The sequence below is a fragment of the Thunnus thynnus genome, chromosome 5, assembly GCF_963924715.1.
Source record: "Thunnus thynnus chromosome 5, fThuThy2.1, whole genome shotgun sequence".
NCBI classification, from domain to species: domain Eukaryota; kingdom Metazoa; phylum Chordata; class Actinopteri; order Scombriformes; family Scombridae; genus Thunnus; species Thunnus thynnus.
This window is the reverse complement of record NC_089521.1, coordinates 15489935-15507591: the sequence shown is the minus strand read 5'-3', so window position 1 is coordinate 15507591 and position 17657 is coordinate 15489935. Positions and strand designations below refer to the sequence as shown.

At 42.0% G+C, this 17657-nt stretch overlaps 2 protein-coding genes across 3 annotated transcripts in view; one reads left to right on the top strand and one right to left on the bottom strand.

Annotated features, from left to right (window-relative positions):
• Positions 1-9898, top strand: part of mafb (MAF bZIP transcription factor b) — a 49796-nt gene extending 39898 nt beyond the window's left edge. Inside the window, exon 5 of one of the 2 annotated variants that reach the window (XR_010928389.1) lies at positions 9766-9782. The gene's annotated coding sequence lies outside the window, so the exon portion shown is untranslated. Of the gene's footprint in view, positions 1-9765 lie in introns of both variants that reach the window. The other variant, XM_067589505.1, reaches the window with a different exon arrangement.
• The window catches only part of wwox (WW domain containing oxidoreductase), a 138884-nt gene continuing 130951 nt past the window's right edge, over positions 9725-17657 (bottom strand). The window contains exon 9 of the mRNA XM_067589501.1: positions 9725-11193. Within this exon, the coding sequence (XP_067445602.1) occupies positions 11002-11193 (192 nt within the window). The 3' untranslated portion in view covers positions 9725-11001. The remainder of the gene's footprint in view (positions 11194-17657) is intronic.

Below are 17657 nucleotides of genomic sequence, written 5' to 3'. Positions count from 1 at the left end.
TCCTTCATGTAATTTTTTCCCCCCTTTTATCTTTGAATATGCCAGTTATTTCCCTTTCACACCCGTGACCCCTACCGCCTTAAACCAAGAGTCAACCCTGCCCTAAAGCCCTCTCTGACTTTGTCTGTCCTCTTTTCTCTCCGTTCCAAATGCAAACATGTCTCTGTATGCCCTCAGGGCCATAAGATTTAGTGCCGTCTTCAGAGGAGTTTAAAAAGGTCCGATCCATAATCACCAAAAGTGCCTCCGCCATCTGCAGAATTACAATAACATGCATTTAAATGACTGAGCTCAATATCTGTACCTGCTGTATATCACGGCTAGTCATGACTCATACTGCAGGCCCAGTAGAGCCGTACTCTTAGTTTCAGTTTCATGTTAACATCCTGCAGATTAAGTGGTGAGGTGACCATTGTATCACTGCGGAGCATGTCTGCTTCTTGTTTTCCACGCAGACACAATGGAATATAATTAGTCGATAGCTGGTTCGCACTCAGGCCTCCGCTTGCTGCTAATAAATACTAACAACAAAGAGTGAGGCCGTATGTCATTCGCCGCATTAGCTACTGTACGGTTTTGTCAGGCAGACTGTGTGTGAGTACATTACATACATTAGCAATGTTTCCATTCTCTATCAGTCCTCTGATTACAATAAATGCTCCCTCGCATTGTAATGATGGGCTTTACAATAATGGGCCATAAATTAATACAGTGCTCAGCAGTAAATACTATTATGCTGTTAGTGTTTACACTATACTCATGTATATATGGCTGAATTGGTGGATAATTACCATTCACAAAGGCAGTCACTCCAAGACTACAGCCACTTACTGTCCATTTATCAGCATGGGGGGGACAGAGGGGGAGGGACTGCATTCTGATCAAGGATATCAATGCCCCAAAATGTCATTGATTTCAACAAGGGATCAATAAGTGTATCACTTGCTGGGTCTTACCACTATTAAAATACACCGGCAGTGGGCTGGATCTCTTTTCTTTAATCTTACAGAAAAGGAGGGCCGGTGTGAAGAGCTTATTAAGGTATAATTCACTCCTCTGTCTGTGTCATTTGGGCTTTGTGTTATCACTGGGATCATTCCCACACACACAAGCGTGTAGAAACCACTGTGAGTGAGTGGCAAGCAAGCACATGTGTGTCTGTGTTAAAGGTGTGTGTGTGTGTGTTTGGGGGGGGGGGGGGGGGGGGGGTGTGCTTCCATATGAAATGTACACGAGGGTGAATCTCAGTGGTGTTAATGGCTTTTTAAATGTCAGGGAAAGTCAGGGAATGATAAAAGAGAGATCTGTTATCCACTGTCCTCATGATCACCATGGAGCACGCCGCTGCTCTCACCTCACCGAGGAGCCTCAGTCTCTGTGTGCGCACGTGTATGTGTGTCTGTGCGTGTGTAGGAGTAGGCCAACTTCCACCCGTGCTGATGTCAGCATGATTTATGCACCAATCAGATTAGCTTTGAGAGAGAGAGAATGAGGGGAAAGAGAGAGGGGCGGGGGCATTAGGTACTACTTGCTGGTTTATTGTCGTGTTTTTCATCTTGAATTTGGATGAATCAGAAAAGAAAAATAACTAAAAGTCACTTGAAATAATACATTTTTTACTTGGCCCAATATGTGCACTATTATGTCCTTGTAGTATGTATTCACTCCATATAGATGAGTACAATGACCACACAGTAATGCATCTTCAAGAGAATATTTACCTGGCAAACAACACATGAGGACTTGGAAATATGGAAATATGAAATCAATGTCTTCATAAATATGTTCCTGTTCTTTATATATATCAGGACATGGCAATGGTTAATTCACTTTATTTCATACCGTTTTACTTGTTTTTGTATTCTGTTTTTACTTCAATTTGTGATGAACAGCTAAGTGTCTGATTCTGATGTTCATATAAAAGTAAATAGAAAGATCAAATAGAAATAACAATAATAATGTGTACAAAATAACTCGTAAAATAATGGTAAAATCATCAAATCGGTGTTCAGTGTTAAGAACTTTTGTTAATTTCTAATTACAAATAGTATTTAATTTGGAAAAAAAAGTTATAATATGGTTATTTTGCCATGATACGATTCCTTTGAAAGCCAATAAACAATTATTGTCCAGGCCTACAACATACATCAGTGTATCCAGGCTTAACTACAGTCCAGTCAGTGTTTCCAGTAACACACACAAATACATAAATGTGAAAGCATTCCAGGGGATGACACCGCAAGTTTAATGCATCATTAAAGGCGCCGTTGTTCCCTGCCGAGACTCATCTCACACTCGCTCCCTGTCTCACCTTCAAGTTCTTCTCTCAACACACCAAATCCTTCCTAAAATCTAAACAGTTTGCGCTGTATAAAATAAACTGTGTGTCTGCATGTGTGTGTGTGGTTTGCCCGTGTCCTGGCCTCCTCTAACAGAGGGTTGAGTGATGTCACAGCAGACTGCATTTTAATAGAGAGGGAAGCAATTAGAGAGGGGACAGGGCGAGAGGTGGAGAGATGGAGGGGCTGTCTGTGTGACACACAGTATGCACAGTTCACACACACACACACACACACACACACACACACTCCCGTAAGCACACAGACTCATTACTAAGGATGAGTTAATTAATTGCACAGTGATTCACGGTACTTGTAATTAATCTCGTAGGTATGTGAGTGTGTTTTTGAGAGGTGACTCTTCTCCCCTCCATTTATAACACACACACACACACACACTGTCTCTCTTCACGTGAACACACACATTTCTGTTCTTCCATAATTACAAACAAGTCTTTCTCAATGATGCCTCACAAAGAATATAGTATCTTCAGGTATCTTCAGATAAACCAGGTTGTTGTTGTTGTTGTTGTTGTTGTTGGTACTGGTCGTACTTGCAGTTTCATCCTGAGGTTAATCACCCCATACACTCGTATCTAATTTTATTTATTGCTCATTAAATTTATTGCTGGTTAAATTCATTTATTGCTCCTTGCCTTTTACATAAGGTGCAATTTTCTGTGTTTTACTGTCTAGTTTAATTTGTTTCTGTTGAACTTCTGCCTTTATTTTCCTGCAAAAGACAGTAAAGAATTCTCATTGACCACCCTGTATAAATAAAGGTTGACTGAAGGAATAAATAAGTACTTTAAAAGACAGACAGAAAATATTTGTGTGTAACCTTCAGTGCCCACATGGGAGTTTTTTATCTCAAAGAATAGACAGTAACAGCGGGAACTCACATTATTCAAGTATGAAGCTATGAGGTCAGCGTTGTGTGTTTTGCCTTTGCTTTTTATTTGGTTAAAAGGCTTTTCAACCAAACAGCCCCAATTAGAGAGAGAGACAGAGAGAAAATGCACTGTGATCTTACATTTATTTACCTTATAGTACTTGGTTACATCATGTCCCAGGAGAAATTGCTTTTATTCCCCCTCAGAGCTCTTAGCACATTCCTTTTTTTTTTGGATCGGTCCAGTTGAAAAATTATGCGTATTAATCATGGCCTCCTCTAACCATGATCCTTTGCATTTATCAGCACGAGCGGGAGTGGAGCAATCACATTTGGAAATTAAACAAATAAAAAAGTTGAAGATGGCTGAGTGAGTGATGAGGCTGGCCAATTGGTAGCAGCATAAATCTCCACCTGTCACCACCCCACCTCTGCCTACACACATTTGGATATTGTTATGATTTTACCGTGTTTGCATATATGAGCCTAATTTATTAGAATCAAACACCATCAGCCTTATTTACAAGCAAGTTCTGGTCTGTTGCCAATAAGCCCATTAAGTGCATTGTTGGAGAGTGGTTATATGATCAAATACACAATAGTAATTGTGAGTGGAGAGAGGCCGGAGCGTTTCTCAACGAGGTGATTATCTGCGCACAGGTTATTGTGCTATTTCAGCATGACATCTAAATCTGCATCGCACCGTCAATCACAGTGCCTGCTGTCAGCAAAGTGATGTTTGAAAATGCCAATGACAAAACTGGAAGATGATGGGAGGGTTACAGCAAATAAAATAACAAGAGACTGCTGCAAAAAAGAAAAGATACAGTATGTGTGTTTGAAAGCGAGTAAAAGGAAGAAGGTGGTTCATAAAACGAATAATAGTTCCAGTTAGAGACAAAGGAGGACATTCGACGCTTCTCCTCCCTCCCTCCTCGTTCGTCTCCATCCTCCTCCTTGTTTTACTTGTGCTCTTAGTCAGTGTAAAGGCCCATATTTTTCAAAATACACAGGAAAGGTGTGTGTGTTAATGCGCTACATGTATTTGAGCTGCATGAAGGTATATGAGTGTGTGTTGGGCTGGGTCGAACCTCCATACTTTTATGATACTGACTAACATGTGTCTGTAGCACAGAGTATAAAAAACTGTCAAATACTGTGATTGACTGACTTGTGATCTTGTTAACTTATTCTTTGATCAAATAGCTCATGATTTGAATCATTTGAATCATTTTTCCAATTTTATACAATTTTATATAAAAGTTCTTGTACTGCTGCTTGTGTTGAGACACAATTTAACATATGAGAAAATTGGTTTCTTTTCTTAAATTCTAAAAAGTGCTTTTTAAAACAATCGTGTTTAATTTTCTAAAAAAAAAAAAAAGGTATCAAAAAAATGTCTTGTTTTGCCATCTGTTCCAAAACTTATATATCATGTCAGCACCATTATGCAGCCCTTGCAAACACAACGAACACACAGCGCCTCATACAGCCAGGTGCCTCAATTGTGCCTCCAAAACTTATTCATTCCTCAATGTGCACTCAAATCATACAGACAAGCCCACGACTACCCACACACACATACACACACACACACACACACACACACACACAAACCGACTGATAAAGAGAGAGAGACCAGGGGTCCTGGGCTAAGTACGCGGTGCACCAGGTTATGCGTCATTTACCAGGGCTCAATAACAACCTTTCTTTCCGCCCGACACACCTGGTCACACAAAATGACACTCGCTGTCCTCTGAGAACATACACATACACACTCACACACACACACACACACAGCATATCTCCTTTCACCCTATGGTGGCCTTAACCAGACACATTACATCCCCACTCTACTATCTGCTTGTGACAGATGTATTTATGTAATGGTTTTGAAAGGTATTGATTCACACGGCGGAGCCAGTTAAGAAACAGAGAAAAATTAGATTTCGAAATCAACGTGGCTGAAGGGGGTGTTTGGTGAAGATGATGCGTAACAAGAGGACGAGTGACGCAGAGAAACAAGATGTGTGTGTGTATGTGGAGAGGAAAGAGGTCAGCAGTGACGCCAGAAGCTTTAGAGGCAGAAGATCAGGTGGAAAACACACTTGCACCCACTTGATTCCCAGACAAGCAACAAGACTGATTGAAAACATCTATGAATAGTGTGTGTGTGTGTGTGTGTGTGTGTGTGTGTGTGTTTGGACTGGCATGTTCATGTGCGTGCATGTGCGAGTGTGTGTGTGTGTGTGTGTGTGACCTTGGCTTGGCCCGGTGGTAAAGTGGGGCGTCAAGAGAGTCAGTGTGTGAGCAGCCAAGCGTTCTCCCTCAGATTAGCAGGCTTTATTACTGCCACCAACCACTGGCCTGACAAATCCTCTTATTTCATTTTACCTTCCTTTGCCTCTGCTTTGCTCTTTCTCTTTTCCTCACTCTTTCCCCTCGCCTTTTATTTCCCTAAAACCTCCCTCCCCCCTCTCCTGACTCTGCGGCAGCTTTGCATGCTTCACCTTGCACCCCGCCTGGCACGCGTTCAGTTTTCCCTCACACTGTAACAGCCCTATTTTCTATTTCCTCCGGGTTTTTTTTTTCTCCTCATTGTCTTTCCATCTTCTATGCTACTCAGCTCATACCTATACAGCTCTTTTTTCTACCTTCCTCCACTCCACCTTTCGCTCCTCCTCTACTCCCCCCACCCCTCACTCTCTATAGTGTGATGAATCTGTAGACAGGGGCTAATCATTGTACTTCAGCCCAAGTGCTCATTTTTCTTTGTGTTTGAAAGCTGTGACAGGCAGGAGCTCTTTTTCTCAACCCCCCCCCTCCCCCCCCCTCCTCCCTCCCTGTCCCTCCTCTTTCCCTCTCTCTTTTCTTTCTATTCTCACACAATGGGTGAGTAAAATAACTCAGAGTTTACAAGGTCATGCTGTCGAACGGTGAGGACACGCTGGGGATTTGGGGCTGGAAGGATTTCCTCAAAGGTGCCGTGTTGAGACTTCAATAAAAACAGAGAAAGTTATAGATTGCACAAGCAGATCTACAGGGGGAAATAAGTGCATTTGATAGTGAACAGGCTCAGTGAATCACAGCTATCTGGATCCGAATGTTATTAATGCTGCTCCTAAGGCTCTTTATGAAAGAACATGTGACAGACTGAAAGCATGGCCACGGAGAGAAAAGTGTAGTTTGTAGTATGTGCCAACAACTCCAACATCTTCATACTACACAACTTTCATCATTTGCAAAGGAAAAAAAAACAACTTAAAAATGCTATACCTGCTGCCACACACAGAACATACACATCTTATTTGACTGTGTGTGTGTGTATGTGTGTGTGTGTGTGTGTGTGAGCAGTGTGTTGTTTTAATAGTGTGCCAAACAGTAGTCTATTTTAGGGCTACGGGTTCGTTGCATCTTAGAGAGAAATGCATCCGGCACAGCGAGACGGGGCAGCCCCACTGCACTGTTCAACGCCCAACATACACACCCACACATACACAATAGCAGACTGGAAAAAAAATGTAATGGTTTTCTTACTCCTGAACAAGAATTTTTTTTTGACAAGCAGGCTTTTCTTTTTTGTTAAAATGTACTAATTAAGTACAAAGGAGTCTGAGAGAATGATCAGCTATTTTTTCTTTTGCCTGCTATGATTATAAAAATGTCCTTCCAAAATAGCAGTCTGCAAGCAAAGCACATGTGCAGATATTGAAAGGAAAAATATATATATATATATATATCTCATCGACTCTACAGCGGGACTTTATGAAAATTGATCAACAGTTTTAATCACGATGTCATCCTCAAAAGAGAGACGGAAAGAGAGCAGGGGGAGGGAGGCGAACAGAGAGCAGGATTTTATTGCCTGCTGTAGTTAGATGGTAAATTTCCTCCTGGCAGATATTTATTGAGTTAGTTGAGTCTAGAGAGAGCTTTAACATTGATTGTGATCATTAAATATATCCGCTCGAAATGGCAACATGGCATTCCCTCAGTCAATGGAGCCAATAGGAGTAGAACAAAGGCATAATCAAATCAATCCTCTCATAATTATTCTTTGAGAGGTGAAATTAATCACAAGAAGAAATAAAAACAATAATGGAAAATGAAATGGTCAGTCGTAAACAATTATAGCTCAAATTGAAATAAACTCAGTGAAGGGAAAAAAATAAACTGTAAATCCAACTAATTAAAATAACATTCTAATGTATATTGGTTATTTAGTTTACACAGGCGTTCGATTATCATATTGTCTTGTACTGTTATTATAAGAGAGATAAAGAGACAGAGAAATGGAAAGAGACAGACAGAGAAAGTGTGTGTGTGTGTGTGTGTACGGGGCCTTGACTATGGGGTCAAAGGATCAAGGTCCTCCTCTTGTGAGAGCCGTGCTTCTCTCCTCCCTGCTCGCTGAGAGGAAGTGTAGCTTATTGATTAGCTATCAGATGATTCCGATAGGGCCTGATCGATAGGACTTTGTATGAAAGCCAGGCAGGACCCTCCCTCTTCACTCAGGCACACACCCATGGATCGGCCACTGCAGTGCACGGCGGCACAGACGTCTGGTTGTTTGTTGTTCTCCTGAAGATTCTCCTTTGTGTCTCGAGTCCGCCCCTCCAATCGAAGGCTTCCTCAAACGCTCTGTCTGTTTTCTATAGCAGCAACTTACATAGAGTTGTCATTGATGAGCTAAACCTCCGTGCTTAGCCGAGCGTGATGATGTCTCACGCTCACAAGCGACAGAATTAAAAGCTCCTTGAATTTGTGTGTGTATGTGTCAGATGCGTTGGTTGTGGAATGGGCAGGAAACATTTTAAAAGAGGAACTTGCAGCAATACTGAAAAGAAAGATTTGTTAGTTTCCACCATGCAGCCTTCATCATTAGTGTCAGCTTCCTGGAATACAGTCAGAAACAGTTTACATTATTCTTGTGGTTATTTCATTCCCATTTTGAGACTTCCTCCTGTAGCAGAGCAGTGAAGGAGAGGGATAAAACATCACAGAAGTCTCAGATGTGGAATAACTCCCTTTAGGATCATCACAGATGCAGGTTGTGACACTCTGCAATAAAATAACCACCTTGCCAGGTTATTTGGTCTATAATTCCTTTGAATAAAACCATATTATTTCAATATCAAGTTGAGAGACCAAATGAGGCAGGAAATTCTCTTTTAAGTTAAATAATGGCACAGCCAAACAAGAGGTCTACAAAGTAATAGAACAAGAAGACAAGAACGGAATAAGTCGCTGGGCTCTAACAATAGTGAAATCGAACAGCTGACAAGCTAAACCCTCACTAACTAATACGACTGTTCGAAGCTGAACCAGGCACACACTCATTAGAGAAGGGGACAGTGTTTCCTCGCACAGTGGCTTGTTTCAAAGCTTAACTACCTGCAGGCTGAACACACACAGTGAAAATATGCTCTATAATTGATAAACAAGCAGGAGAAATCTCATGTGTGCTAAATTTTCCCTTGAGCGAGTCAGGGCCGGATCAGCACCACGGACAGCGGCCGGAGGAATCCTGTGTTATCACTGATATTTCTCACGTTGTGGAAATAGTGTAACTAAACTTTCCTGTTTATTCTTGTTTAGTGTGGCTACAGTGAAATGACTCAGTATTTAATAGATGCCTGTAGTTTTCTTCAGGGATCACAGCAGCATACTGTACTTGATGTTATTTGGACTATTTGTTATTATTCAAAATAGAGAGACATTCTGGGCAGTTTCATAAAATGCTTGTTTTTTCACTCGATTCCTCGCTGGGTACATGTGAGACATAGACTGCTCTTTCAGTGTTAGTGCTGTATCTTTTTTCCATGTATGTCCTGTGCTGTGAAAGGAAAGTGATAACACACCTGTACAGTAAAGATTAAAACAGGACAGGACTCTGGTATCAGTTTCTGTGCTTGCCATGGCTAGCATGTAAAGGCACGACATGTTTCCGACTGAAGGAGAATATGTATGTTCATGTGAGCCTGTCTGCGTTGGAGGGACACAAAAAACAGATATGGGGGAAGTAGAGAGAGACAATATAATGTGGAAAAGGGTCAGGAAAAGTAGTCATGTGGTGTAGTGTAACTCAGACGCCAAATAAAAAAAGTTATTCTGATGCTTTTCTAATTGGAGGAGAGATACTATAAGATGATCCATGTGTGAGAGTGCAGGACATCCGTGGGATTAGCTGGTTGATCTGTCCTCTGCACACAAGCACCTGAATGCTTTCTGCTCTGACTCAGACATAAAGGACATGACCAAATGCAATTGTTTTATTAAATATGTCATCAAAGACACTGTCGATTGTTCATAATTTGTTAGTGCACACATAGCATATTTTTCTCCTCAGAAACAGTCCTATTTAGTCAGAGTTGCAGTTGCAGAGAGCAGTATTGCTCACTACACAAATATCTCCCCCTAATGGCCTGCAAATGAATGGACCTCCACTTTCTGTGTCTGAAAGAATATCACACACATGTTACTGTAAAACAGATTTTTATTGAATGTTCTCTCTCATTTGTTTTTATTTTACAGATATCATGACACTGGAATGCTGATGTTTCAAGAGCAACCTACGGCACCCAGACTGCCATAAAGCACAATGTCTCAAAAGCGTCCCGACAACGGCTTCACGGCAACCAATCCACAGCAATCCCAAAGCCACTGTTAAATATTAAAACAGCGATGATGACAAAAAATAACAGGAGACGGAAATCACTCACATTCTTCTGGTCAAACAACAACAAGGGAAGAAACACAGAAATTAAAGATCCTGGACTTGGAAATAAGATCCTCCACCATCTGTACTTGCTATTAAAATGGATACGGATCATCCCATAAATACCTCCAAATTGTAATTAAGACACACCAGAGTATAGATTATTAATACGTAGGTTGAGTCAAATAGCAAACAGAAAAAAAAATATGATGTCCACACCCCTTTAGCACATGCCCAGAAATCAGGATGTTGTAAATATTGTACAGAAAACAGATAGGGACATTGATAAGAAATACAACTATTGCAGAATAATGTATATAGTCATAAGAATCACACCTCTAGTGTGTTTATATATCCATGAGTGTCACATGCCCATTACTCCTTATTTCTTCTATGCCCAAAAAGATTTAGCACAAAGATTAACCAACACTCTCTGTATCTCAATAGGAAACATCTACATCTACATAGAACTAGATGAGAGGATGCGGAATAAACAGACATTAGTTGGGAAGACACAATAGTTGCCATATAGTGCACTATTGCTGGAATCAGATGCATATGCCATAGAGTGTATGCCCATTAGGTAACCATATACTGTTAGCAAGACAGGTCACTTGCTTCTTTGAGCTCTTTTAAATAGACTCTTTTAAATAAGCAGATAACTGGAGAGACTCTAAGAGTTACAAAGAGATCCCTGAATCCGTCCCAAATCTTCTCACGTCCCCCCCACCTCCCATTGTAAACTACCACAGCAGTGCTGAACACAACTCAAACTTTGATTAATTCAGTAGAGTGTATATGAAAACCCCTTCTGTACTGTGTATGTAGTGTGTTTTAGCCCCCCTGTAGTGACGTGACATATCCAGATGGACTTCCGTGGTTTGGCAGCTCTCTTATATAGCGCAGTCAGAATACAGTTACTTTTTATTCTATTCACCGTGACCGGACATCCTTTTTCTTTGATTCCTGTTTGGCTAGTCCCCCTCTCCCTTCCCCTCCTCCTCCTCCTCCTCCTCCTCCTCCTCCTCCTCCTCCTCCTCCGCCTCTGTCCATCATAGAGCCTGTATGCCTGCAGACCTCTCTGCAACCAGGCGCTCACTCAGCTCCCACAGGCTGGCAGCGCTGCTCTGGTCCTGGGCCTGGATGGACGGCAGGCAGCGGAAGCAGTTGTTGAAGTACATGCCGCCTAACCCCTCCAGCTCTGGAGCTACGGCGCAGTACACCGTGGTGGCCGCCCCTTGTTGCTGTGGACAGAGAAACACACAGAAGGAGACGTGAGTTCAGCGGCGAATAATGAGACGACGAGACGGCATCAGCCTGCAGGAGGAGACAAAATACGGAGAACTCATCTACTGACACACAGACATTAGGACTTGTCCTGTCCAGAGAAAAAGGAGAGAGGACCAACCTTATCTATATGTCCTCTGTGAAACACACACATACACACACACATACACACATACATACATACAGACAAACACACACAGTCAAAGAGACAGAAAAAAAAAAGACTCTACACGCTGTCTCTCCTCTCCTTGCAGCCCATGATGACTGGGTCATATTACTATGGGAGCAGCATAACCCCTTACTGTACATATATTTATATACATATATTTATTTATTTATTTCTCTACTCGGTGTGTACAGGACCTCTGGCTATATGGGACCATGGGAATGCTACAGATGTATAGACTCACAGTGAAGAAGGTGAGAACATGGACTAGAAAATTATACCAGCTCCTGTTTGGATGGGAATCACCAGGGAAACCACAGCTTTTATGTATATTGTAAAAGAACCGGTTTTAATGCCATGGTTATGAATATGTATATTTTCACATGATGTGTATGTATATGGGTTCAGCCAGGCCTTCAAAGTTGAGAATAAGTGTTGGAAATGATGCAAGAACAATTCTGTATCTATGTGTTTGAATCAGAGGTTGGTTGGTTCACTGGATAAGCGATATTTTCACATACAGTACACAAACAGACGCGCGCACACACACTACAAGGCTTTCCCTCTGGCTTTTTCTCAGTAAGTCCTCTCTCATTTTTAGGCAAGTTTAAATCTGACGATCACTCAAGTCTCAACCCAAAAAATGACAGTGTTTCATGTTGTCTCAAGCTGAGACGCGCTCTAAAAAGTAAAACAGTATTTAGACACAACCTGCTAAGTTCCCTAATACACCCTGTCCCATCAGTCAGTAATTAGTAGGGATTATTATTCTTGGAGGAGCAAGATTTCTGTGACATTTGAAAATGAAAGTTGAAACTGCAGCAGAATAAACACGTCAGAGAGAATTACACACATAACCCCGCTGCTCAAAGAGAGATCTTTCATGTTGCAGCTCCGGCTAAAAGCTGCTGTGACAGCTTCCCTGCAAACTCCGGGGCTGGAGACGACTTCTATACGGCCACATGAAATGGCTCCCCTCTTTATCTCCCAATGAGAGGGAGAGAGAGCGAGATGGGGATGGGTGGGGGTGGTGGGGGGTTTGCAGAGAGAGTGAGAGGGAACACTGATGTGACGACTGAGGACTAGTGTTTAGCACAGAGCACTGGCACATACTAAGACAACCACCACCCCCCCCATATATGCAGTAACTCAAACATGGGCAAGACACACAAACATACACACATGCATAATGGAGCCACATTACATGCCAACTGTTTGAACAGCTTCCTAAAGCAGCTGTGAGACCAACACACATGAAGTGGGAAGATCCATTGAGGTCTAAAAGCGTTTATACTTTCACATGCAAGTACAAAAATATGCACATAAATGCAAATGCAGCGAACAAAAATTACACACAAACTAGATTCCAAGAAATATTTTTCTCATCAACACACCCAAAGCTACCCACCCACGCACACACACACACACAGAGTTACACACAACCCCCTCTAAGCTCTAAGTAAACTTCCGCCAGGAGGAGCCCTGGTGTGTAACGTCGCAGCAGCAGATTGAGCGTGTTTGAAGTGCAGTGTGATGAGAGAGCTGGTAAACAGCAGATGAAAAGGCAGCATCTCTCTGTGTGCCGCTGTCTGTCTCACCTGCCAGTGGGGCGATAACTTCATCCACATCACATGTCACCATATCAAAGAAAGACAAATGCCAAGCAGTGTCTCAGAGTTACAGGTTCACACACGCTCAGTTTAACTCATCTCCTCTGCTTAGGGCATCTGATTTAGCTCGTCTGAAAGCTAAATGCCTTTTAAACTCCACTGAAGATTTCAGCGCTAGAGGCTCTGACTCGCTGACGCCCCCTTAAACTTGGCTGACTTTCAGAGCAGTTTGTATGTGTCCAGTTACCAAACATTGGTCCTACTATAAAGTTTAAATACTCATATGAAAAAAACTTTCAAGTTCATAATCCAGATTTATGTGGTTGAGTTTATAGTGAAGTCTTCAGTGGGGTTTTTTTTTCCAAAACTGCTTCATTTTTTTTTTTTTTTTTTGAATACTTCATAGAAAAGCAAGAATCTGTATCTTTACAGGCGGCAGCAGTCCAGTTAGTGGTGAGTGGAGCATTACATGTACTGTTTGTGCTGTGTGTCCAGCAATGTGCTATTTTATTGGTGTTTAGCTCATCCCCCTCACCACTTGACCTTGTGACCTCTGTAGAAGATAAGGCTGATGAGATTAGGCATTAACATGCTCAACCACCCACCACAGCCATCTATCATTGTGTGTGTGTGTGTGTGTGTGTGTGTGTGTGTGTGTTTGCAGATAGGAGGTTGGGAATATGTGAGATAGTGCAAAAGAGAACCAGAGGGGGTGCAGCAACCTTGATGCACTTGCATTACACACAGAAACACATTCATAAGTGCATGCCTAATCACGAGCATGTGCCTGCACACGAGCACGAACAGAAATGCATATAAACACTGGGGAGAATCTACGTAAAAGGTAATATCACTGAGCCAGTGTGCATCATACACATCTCCACTCTAACAGCCACTTCTAACCCATGTGAAACTGTACATTATAGCCTGTAATTTTTTCTGTTTACAAACTGATGGATTTTACTGTGTGTCTTTCTATCTTCTAAAAACTAAATGTGAACCGTTCCCTTGTGTACAGTAGTTTTCAGAGAAACATCTGTGGTGTTTTAGAGTTGCTCTCTTCTACCCAGAGCTGTGGACTTGGACTTAAGTCTGGCTTAATTTGCAAAAACTAAGACTTCAGACTTGACTTGGACTCATCTGCTGTGAGACGTCACTGCCAGAAAGCTTGACATGAGAATTAAAAACAAGACCTGACCCGTTATGACCGGAAATATTATCAATAAAACATAATAACAATACAAGTACATGGTTTACTTTGCTCAACTAGTCATGTTGCAATTTTCTGCAAAATTATTTTTTGCAGGATATTGTAAAGATTTTTTAAAGAGTTATTGTGATTAAATTCATGATTGTCTGGTTGCTCTGCCTATTGCTGTGCAATTGGCCTACTCAGAGAGCCAGTCACATGGTTCCACCTCAAATATTTTATTGATTTTATTCCCTCCAAGTCATCTTTGTAAGAGAAAACGGTACAGCATGTGAGTGTCAACCATGAACTTATAGCTTTTTTGATCTCAGCTACTGTATGTAAAACACTATTAACAAAGCTTTGAAACAAAAACACTAAAATCTACTATACCTAGTGCCATGTCATAAATGAGCATAATCAGCGTTCAGAGACTTGACCTGAACAAGAGACTTCACTCAGACTTTTTCCAAAATAATTAAAAACAGCTCTGTTACTACCACACTGATTTGGGGAGGGGAGAAGATGGGACAAGTGAGGTGAACCAAAACCAACCTAAATCTAAAATTACCCTCCATACTAAACATAAAACTTACAAAAGACAGCATTATAGCAATATTACAAACCAAAGGAGCAGGAGAGTACCAAGTAAGAGCAGATTTTATGGCTTACTTTTGTGTATATCTGATTTTATGGGCAGTGAGAACACACCATAATACTGAGAAAATACTTACAAAACACCCTGCAATAAGCTGACTGTAGATAAGCAGCAACAAGCCTGCATTTAGCCTGGAATCCACCACTACGGCTCTGGAACTGCTCTGGGATCAGATCCAAGTCTTCCAATCTCAGTATCGACTCGATACCCAAGGACCTCATGGACTTACAAAAGAAATGTCCTTCTATAGTATTACGCAATAACCAGTTGTTGCAAACTCCTTATTGAGCATATTCAAAAGCAAAAAGGGTATGTCGGGGAGATGTGATGTTGAATTAACAGTAATGTTCTTTTTTTTTCCGTGTTCTGTTCTGTGTCTTCATCATCCAAGTTGTACTCAGCCGTATGAGCTTTCTCTGACCCTATGCATGTGACCCTTCACCCCCACATCTGTAGTTATGACATTGACCTCTCCCTCTGACCTGGATGTAAATAAACCCAGTACTGTAGAGCAGTCTGTTTTTGGCCCATCCCTGTACATACGAACCTGTAAATACGAACAGCTATGCATGCTGAAAACCTAGCAATTCTTTCAGGTACTTTTATAATCCCCAAATTCTCATATGGCATGTGATGAAAAAAAAAATGAATAATTTAAAAAAGTAGAAAACAGAAAAGATTAAAATAAAAAAAAAAGTTTAAAATAAATGAGTTGATAATATTGTCAGGCAATATCCTCTCTTGGACAGTGTGTGTAGAGTCTTCCTGTTTTCTTACTCCTGTGGGTGGTTCTCTTCCTTTGCCTGTCCTTCTGTGTTTCTGCTCACCATCTGTGTCAGTTGTTGTCAGTTGGCATTTGTACAGCAGCGAGGGTTGAGGCAGAGCAGAGAAGAGTGGGGGAGCATTCACCAGCTGACCTCTGTGATGGCACTCCAATTCAGCAGCAGTGCTAAATGTTGGCAAAAGCTATTTATGCCATGGGACACAATGTGAGAGATTCAGCTGCTGGCATGAACTACAGATCATTACAGCATATGTCCATGCTTGTCATGTGAAGGCCCGCTGGATATGCAGTAGGTCTAGAAAACATTTCCGGTCAGAACCAAAATTTGGATTGTTTAAAATCATTTTTCTTAGCCTGCTTGAAGTTTAGTAAGCTGTCAACCACAGGAATCCCACCTGTAATCTGAGGTACACCTTGTTCTTTAAGGTACATTTCTTGCGAATACTATTTACCCTGTTTTGGATCTGGCCATATTTTAGAAAAACAAACTGATTTTTTCCTCATCTATAACTGGTAAAAAACTGATATCCTAACTTGGTGGATAAAATATTTTCTACAATCTGATGTAATAAGGCTATAGCATGTATTTGAAAGATATTTCCTGGCTTGTAGCCCCAGTAAAGGGATCAGGAGGAGTGCAGTTTTTGCCTCAGCCCTCTGCCCAGCCTCGTGGACTAGCTATCCTGAAAGTGGGACTCTAAAGGGATTGTGATTCTGTTTCAGGAATGTTTTTTTTTCAACCTGTGATGTTTAAAATAGATGGAGATGTCTGATTTTTAATCTGTGCTAAAGATATTTTACATTTAATAAATAACCATTGAAATCAAAACCTTTGCTCTTCTCTATGTGTGCTGTGTGTGTGTGTGCTGCGTGTATGTGTGTGTGTGAACGTATGTGTGCAGTTTGCCCTCAGCCGTGGTAACCTCTGCGAGCTGACAGCTCAGCTGAGCGTGCCTGGCCCAGCTGTAGAGGGAATCCTGGGTAACGCCGTCCCCTCAAATAAACAAGCTCTCCCTCCATTCAGCTTGACCACTCAACCAAGAGGAGAGGAGATTAGCACCTCAAACACCTCAGAGCACACTTCAGAAAGCACCCTGACACTCACCCCCGTGACTCCGTGCTGACCTCCATCACCCTGACTGGGGTAGGCCAGAGGTCACGTTAGACGAAAGCAAGTAAAGGTGCTGTGCGTTTTGTCAAATCTCTAGTGCTATTAAAGAATTTAAGTCAAATAATAACACAAAGGAAATAAACTATTCACTTCTACACAGTGAATACAAGCTAAAGCCTTCAGTGGAATGCGTGCCATGTGCATAATCTGACAGAGAATGAGCGGCTCTCCTTATCATGGGTCTCCCTAGTGATTAAACTGCCCCTGGTCATCTGTGGGTACTAAACTCTAATTCATACCCTCCATTAGCCCACAGGCTGATGGCTAATACTCACCCACAGGCAGCATGCTCCCCTGAGGGGCATTAAGGACAGGATGGAAGGACCAGGCTCCTCCCACCCTCCTTCTCTTTCCGTTCCTTCATCATGCCCGCTCCATCTCTCTCTGTCTGTCCGTCTTGCCCTGTGCTCCTTCCTCAAGCCCCTTCTTTCCATCAACCCTCTCCAGATCCCTATTCCCTAGCAGCCCCATCCCCCTCCGGCCCTATAACTTACAGGACTGGGCATACAGTGCTGCTGTAGCTTAGGTCTCACGGGTAAATGGTCGTAGTAGGACCTCTTGGAGGTAAATGGACTTTCTTTCCCCGGAGTCCCAGATCATAGATGAGCTCTGTTGACATTCTTTCTTTCTATACGGAACACAAAGCGAGAGGAGTGATGTGGTAGAGGATGAGGAGGCAGAGAGAGAGAGAGGAGCAGAGGGATAAACTATGAAGGAGTGACAGGAACAACCCCCCTGCCTGCACTATTTCTCTCCCTTTCTCTCTGCGGCCCTCCGCTTTACCCCTTTTGCGCCAGATAAGATCAACAGAGTGTCAGTCATCAACAGCCTCCTGTCACACTG